This window comes from Penaeus monodon, chromosome 37 (genome assembly GCF_015228065.2).
Source record: "Penaeus monodon isolate SGIC_2016 chromosome 37, NSTDA_Pmon_1, whole genome shotgun sequence".
Classification (NCBI taxonomy): Eukaryota; Metazoa; Arthropoda; class Malacostraca; order Decapoda; family Penaeidae; genus Penaeus; species Penaeus monodon.
This window is the reverse complement of record NC_051422.1, coordinates 3,437,408-3,444,907: the sequence shown is the minus strand read 5'-3', so window position 1 is coordinate 3,444,907 and position 7,500 is coordinate 3,437,408. Positions and strand designations below refer to the sequence as shown.

The 7,500-nt window shown below is 42.5% G+C and overlaps 2 protein-coding genes across 3 annotated transcripts in view; one reads left to right on the top strand and one right to left on the bottom strand.

Annotated features, from left to right (window-relative positions):
- LOC119596162 (excitatory amino acid transporter 3-like) overlaps nt 1–7,500 on the bottom strand; it is a 25,373-nt gene that overhangs the window by 10,715 nt on the left and 7,158 nt on the right. The window lies entirely within an intron of this gene.
- Nucleotides 765–6,292, top strand: LOC119596163 (the record flags this gene model as incomplete). The annotated part of the gene is given in 3 exon segments (XM_037945338.1): nt 765–1,330; nt 3,811–3,972; nt 5,726–6,292. Coding segments are annotated over 3 exon segments (423 nt in total). The 5' UTR covers nt 765–1,272.

The window sequence follows — 7,500 nt, the reverse complement described above, 5'->3', positions numbered from 1 at the left end:
CTCTCTCTCTCTCTCTCTCTCTCTCTATCTATCTATCTATCTCTCTCTCAAAAAAAAAGGAAAATGATAATAATCATCTTAGCTAATATCAATGATACTAGCAATAATAACAGTAAAACAATAACAGACACACAGTATGGGTACAGACAACAGCGAATTCAAATAAGAAATAATACCCGAGGGCGCCATCGAAGACACCCCATGAAATGCTCCGAGACACACAATACTCCGAGATGGAAGCGCGGGGCAGGCGAGCCCCAGTAATCGCAGAGGCATCTTAAATACCGAGGGCGAAGAGCGAGCGAGCGTGTATTACGTCATCGGTCAGAGCGACTCATTAGGCGCTCGCGAGAGGAGGCAACCCTCGTTGTTTATGTGCGTTTTTGGGGGTCTTTTTTCTTTTTCATTCCGTATCGTTTTTTTTTTTCTCTCTCTCTCTTTTTTAAAGCGTTTGGTTTGATGTTGTGGATTTTGAGGCATAGATTTTGCTTGTTTTCTTTTCGTGCATTGGGTGTAAAGAGAAAGAAGAAAGGAAGAAACATAATTGTGATGGAAAATTCACGCGTCGGCATCTCTGCTTGGCACGCATCACTCACTTTCACTAAAAAACACTTCAGTCATGTTTCAGATGCAAACAAACGAATCTACTGCCGGTGACAGTTATTTAAGTATCTGCCTCTTTAATAGAAAGGTGGCCAGCCAGATATCAAACCCAAATAACAAAACTAGAAACAAATAAAACGATCCATTTATTAACGCTTCGTCAACTGCGGCATCTTTTCTCGTGCCCAGAGATTGTCGCGTTTCGCCAGTCGCCTCCGCGTTCCCTTAGACGAAAGATCTTCCGCGAAAATGACCGGGGGGAAACGCCTCTTCTCGAAGACAGAATAGGAAAATTATCGCTTTTTGAACCAATAGCGAAAAAATGGCACGAAAATATGACTTAAGAGTGTGAAAATCGGCGTTTGTTCATCGCCACAGGAAGAGGGTGTATGACGGCCTTCCTGAAGGGTTGCCATAAAGCTTAAATCAGTAAAGGGGTTTAAAGCGTGCACTTTTTTGTATATATAATACGAGAGCGTACATGAACCTCGACGCCGTTCCGCTACAGGCGTTGTATCATAACGCTAAAACTGAAGTACAATCTCGAGTGACGTCATTAGAAATTTAAAACAAAAAAACAATGAGCCTTGAAAAAAGAAAGTCGTTTTATCTCCCGAACTTGACGCTGTGACTCCCAAGTGTGATATATTTCGAAGTGGTTTTATAACGATGCTGAGACTAACTGCTGCCGCCCTCGTCCTATTGGTGTCCTGGCGGGCGGCGAGAGGTGGGTGAATGACGTTGCAATTATTAATGAGGATGAAAGATCGCGGTTTTATGAACTGCCTGTGCGTTTATAGCTTTTTCTATAGGTTTCTTCTTTTGTTGTTTGATTTTTTTTATGAAAATGTGTGGAAAGGTTTTATAGAGTGCATGAGTAAGTATCGTTTCTATTTTTATATTTTGTAAAAAAGTTAGATGTGTCATTCTGTTTACTTATGTGATGTTTTTAAGACTACATGAGCAAGCATCGTTTTTACTTATACAATTAGTAAATTGAAGGTATAAGAAGTTGATTAGCAGGACAGACACGAATGACGGGTAGAAAAAGTATAAGTGAGGTCGAATAACTGCACATTGTAATATTAACCTGCACGTATTAGATTATTTGTACTATCGCTAAAACATGATCTCGTATCTCGAATGACTTGTATTGAATGTTGTAAGTAACAGAACTTCACTTTATAATTAACAGAGAATCGAGTGTCACGATAGGTAATGAATTCATTATCGGGTTCGAGGAGATACCATTTCATCACACATTTTGTCCTGCTCTGTGATGCCTGATAAACAGAAAGAACTATTTTCGTTCTTTTGCGATTATCAATCACTTAAGTACCCTGGTGTGACCATTTCAAGTTAGAGCAAGCTGTGGTGAACATCCTATTCAAAACAATCGTTATGCAACAAAACACATACCCCTCAAACCTTACATATCACAAAGCTATCATTCCCCCTCCCCCCCCCCCACTACAATCCACCCCCTTCTCGATTACTCTTGCCATGCAGCTGCGGAGTCCCCCCCCTCCCTCTCCCTCCCTTCCCTCCCCCACGCACCCTATGGGAGTGCCGAGCGGTGAGTGCAAGAGGGGCATATGTAGCGCAAGTCGGGAGAGATTATTATTTTTGTTTTGTTTTTACTTTTTTTTTTTGTGAGTGAATTGTTGATTTGTTTTTTGTTTTTTTCTTTCTTTCCATTCTTTTCATTTTGTCTTGTGCTTTTTTCTTATTATAGAACTAATAGGAGTGTGGGGGAGGAATACACTCGCGCACGCACACACACACACACACACACACAGAGAAAGGGGGGGGAGGATAGAGAGAGAGAAAGAGAATGAGAGAGAGAAAAAAAAAGAGAAAGAGAAAGAGAAAAAAAAAGAGAGAGAAAAAGAGATAGAAAAAAAAGAATAGAGAGAGAGAGAGAGGGAAAAAAAGAGGAGAAAAGGGGAGAGGAGAAGAGGAGAGGGGAGAGAGAGAGAGAGAGAGAGAAGAAAGAGAGAGAGAGGGAGAGAGAGAAAAAGAGAGAAGAGGAGAGGAGAGAAGAGAGGAGAGAGAGAGAGAGAGAGAGAGAGAGAGAGAGGGGGGGGGGGGGGGAGGATGAGAAGAGAAAGAGAATGAGAGAGAAAGAAAAAAGAGAAAAAAAAGAAAAAGAGAAAAAAAAAAGAGAGAGAGAAAAAGAGATAGAGAGAGGGGAGAGAAAATAAGAGAGGAGAAAAAGAGAAGAGAGAGAAAAGGGAGAGAGAGAGAGGAGAGAGAGAGAGAGAGAGGGGGAAGAAGAGGAGAGGGAAAAAAAGAAAAAGGGGAGAGAAAGAAAAGAGAAGGAGAGAAGAAAGAGGGGAGAGAGAAAAAAGAGAAGAGAGAGGAGAGAGAGGAGAGAGAGGAGAGAGAAAAGAGAGAGAGAGAGAGAGAGAGAGTGAAACCCCCAACCCCGAGGTAATTATGGAACGCCGGCCAATGACCTGGAGAAGGAAGACAGGGGGTGGCCCCAAAAAAGAAAGCAAATTCCGCCCTTCCCCGTCACTTTTAACTCAATGTAAACAACGATTATCCAAAATTTTGGAAAAACCCTTATTCCCGAATCACTATTGTAAACATTATTATTATTGACGATACTGTAGTTATCCAATGTTCACGATTTAATTGCACTGACATATCCAGTGTCCCCGTCCAAACGTGTGACCACAGGAACCTAACACTGCCATAAAAACAGAAAGTCTGCACTGACACTCCCACTAAAGATTATTGTTTTCCATTTTCCTATGTTAAGTAAAAATGTCAAACTATATCGCACAGAAACGATCTGTGAACACCTCAGAAACCCTTGTTCCTTCGCCACGAAACCACCATGTGACCATATGTATCGGAATTTGCGTTCATTCAAAATCTTTCATGTTTTCTATTATGAAATGTTTAAAAATGAATTTTGTTTATAGAAATTTCTGAGCAGTCGAGACAGACCGCTCACGGAAGGGGGCCGGGTAGGGCTGGGCGCCTCTGCCTTGCCTGTCCTCTGTATTCCAGCTACCATATTCCCGTGTCAATAAAAACTAGAAGCTGTGACAACTTTAAGAACAAACAAGCAGTACATTACTGAGGAACACGCTTCTCCCACATATATTACAAATGTACATATATCTAAAACTACCCTATTTATCCATCTCTCTTCATCGCCGCATCTTGACCCCGTCCCTTCCGCGCCTTCTGCAGGAGAGGAGGAGACGCGTTGGTGCTACGAGTGCGGGACCGGCGTGGCAGGAGAGCCGAACTGCGTGGAGTTCATGGCGTCGGGAACCTGGACGGCGTTCTGGAGGCAGTGCGCGGGGGACGCCCTCTGCGTCAAGACTGTTCCCGGATGGAACACGACGGACGGTGAGCGGGCGGGGGCGCGGCTGTAATTTATCTAATTTCTTTCTTTATTATTATTTATTATTATTATGTTTTAGCTCTGTTTCTGTGTTTTCTGCTTCTGTTGGTTGTCTGTTTGTTGTCCTTTCTCTGTCGCTGTACCTGTCTCTGAGTCTGCCTTTATTTTTCGCTGTGGCTTCTCTCTCTCTCTCTCTCTCTCTCTCTCTCTCTCTCTCTCTCTCTCTCTCTCTCTCTCTCTCTCCTTTTCCCTCCCTCCCTCCTCCCTCCCTCCCTCTCTCTCCTCCTCTCTCTCTCTCCTCCTCTCTCTCCTCCTTCCTCCCTCCCTCCCTCCTCCTCCCTCCCTCCTCTCTCTCTCTCTATTCCTCTCTTCTTCTTCTCCTTCCCCCTCTCTCTTCCATCTCTCTCTCTCTCTCCTCTTCTCCTTCTCTCTCTCTCTCTCTCTCTCTCTTTCTCCTATGTATTTCTTTGAAGTTGCAATATTTCTTTCTAATACGCATAGTAGGTAAACGGTACCTGTTAAAAAAAAAATCATTCCAGTATTTGATTTTTTAAAATATTTTATATTTCTGTTAATCGTTATGTACATTGCTTCCTATCTGCATGTTCATTACCCCTTTTTAATAAACATAACTGATATACTTCTCGATATATACAATATATGTTTCCACGCCACAGTTCATACATTTAAGTCAAAGGTTTTGTGTTCTAGCCAAGCAATTAATCGGCTCATTATTTGCCCAATTGACTAATTAGTCAGTTACCCGATAAGTCGCTATCTCCCATCCCTCTTGTTACGTCATTTAGCCATTTATCTCCCAATTATATGATTATTTCCTCAGATAGTGATGACCGACAATCTTGCCTGATCCGTTTTATCCTCGTTATATATTCTCTACCCAAAGCCACTTTCAGGTTTTTTTCTTTATTCATCCATTTAATCGCTTTCTGCCCACGCGATTTCTGAATAGCTTCACACACACACACACACACACACACACACACACACACACACACACACACACACACACACACACACACACACACACATATATATATATATATATATATATATATATATATATATATATATATATATATATATCCGGCTTGATATGTTGAATAGATGGCTAGCTAATCCACTAATCCGATATCCAGCCAGAGATGAGAGGGTCAGTCCATTATTTCCCTAACTACCTCTCTAAGTTCTTACCTTATTCTATCCTAATCCTAATTTATTTCGTAGTTCAGGAATTAAGCTTCTTCTTTCATCCACCCAGTCACCCCTAATCATTTGTTATCCACCCAACTCATCCACTTACCGAGTTTTCATCCACTTCCCTTATCCACAGCTTTTAATCTACTTCCTTTACCACATGTCTTAATGCACCCACTGCTCTCTCCTTAACCCACCTTTATCCCTTATCCACATCTCACAAACCATCTCTCATTAATCCACCCACTATCCATGCCTTAATCCACCTCTCATAATCCAAATATCTCAAGCTACCTCCTTTATACACCACCATCCACATCTAGTCCACCTCATTTACCACATCTCTCAAACCACCTCCCGTATCCACCCACCATCCACATCTATCAATACGCATCCCTTTATCCACCTTCCAAACTCCATATCTCTCAGTCCAGCTCCCTTATCCACATCTCTCAGTGTCCATCCCCTCCCTCAATCCCCCCACACTCCGCCCCCTCCACCCACCCCCCGCAGCCGCCCTAATGCGCCTGTCCGCCCGCGCAGAGAGCCGGGCCGTGCGCGGCTGCACGCCCCAGCGCAGCCTCCGCGGCAGCAAGCACCAGGACGGATGCTGGACTCACCCCATCTCGTCGTTTCTCACCTGCTACTGCTCCACGGACCTCTGCAACGCCGCCCACGCGCCCACGCCCGCACTCACGCCCGTGCTCTTCGGTCTGGTCGCTGCTTATGTGGTGGTGGGTGGGTGAGGGATGGGGGGAAGGGAAGGGAGGGGGGAGGGAAGGGGAAGGGATGAGGGAGGAAGGGGAGGGAGAGGGAGGGGAGGCGATGGAGGAGGGAGGAAGGAGAGGGAGACAGGAGGGAAGAAGAGGTGGGGGAAGAGGGAAAGGAGGAGAGAAGAAATGAGTGAGAGAGAGGGGAAGGATGAGGAAGAGAGAGGACAGGGGCAAGGATGAAAGAGGAAGACGAATGAGGGAAGAGGGAGGATGGGACAGGGGGGGGGGGCAGGAGGAGACAAGGGAGAGACGAAAGAAAGGAGAGAAGGAGGGAAAGAGAAAGGAAATTAGAAAATGGGCTGAGGCGACGAGTGAAGGAAAGAAAAATAAAAGGATGGAAGAAGAAAGGAAAGAGAGAGGGAGAGAGAGAGAGAAGGGACGAGATGAGAGAAGAAAGGAAGGAGAGAGAGAAGGGACGAGGTGAGCGACGGAGCAGCCCGTCACTCATCGTGAGGAAATGTGATGAATATGGTGAGTCAGATGAGTAAATTATTCCTCAAGATCGACTGTTGATACATTTACTGTTTCTTTTTTGGATGATTATTCGCATCTTTATTTTACTTGTATTTCTTTTAGGATAAACACTCCTTTTATAAACAGATCCTAAAGTGCCAAATATATACACATGTACGTCATATGTTAAATGTTTTTCAATTATATTAATATCTGTCCCTTGCATACTTGTTACCATTTTTCTCTTGTTTAAAAATGCAATCGAAATTATAATAAAACTTTTAAATAAAAAGTTTTTTAACTGTTATATTTACGAAAGATTCTTGTGTGTCTCACTTATCTCAAAGATAATAAAGGTTAATATTGATGTATCACTAGTCAATAAAATAAGCTATAACTGAGTTTTTAAATATTTTGTATCCTTCTTGTTAACTGTATAACACATTAGGGAAATTAATATATAATTAATACAAAAAAAAAAATAATAAGCAGAAATATACCAATCAAATCTTAGGGATAACACAAAACAAAATAAAAAACTATGTATATAATTTTTAAATATTTTATACTCCTTCAATATATTTTATACTCCTGCCGAGACGCAGCCGCTCGCTCGTTCACATCTCTCGAAACGGCTCTCGTTTATACTGACTCGGCCAACTTCCCTTTCTTTTTTTTCGCCGGCATCGTATATTTATTTATACAATGGTAACCTTGACCGGGTTGTAAACATGAAGGTTAAGGCAAGTATTATGGGTTTTTTCTTTCTTTTCTTTTCTTTCAGTATATTTTCCCTTTCAAAAAATTTAAAACTTTTAGAGTATAACTAAATCAAGGGGGTACAAAAAATCCCTCAAAAAAAAACATTACTTGTATAAAATTCAATTAACCCCCCCGACTTTCCCGGTTTCGGTCTTTCTTTTCAAATTTTCAAGTTAATTGTTAATATTCGACTCCCCCCCCCCCCCCCCAACTAGCCACTCGTAACCTCTTGTCGTGAAATCAAGTTGAGTTCAAATTGTAGATTGTAATTTCGTTTTCCTCGCCTCTCTCTCTCTTCTCTCTTTTCCGGTCTCCCCCCTCCTCTCTCTC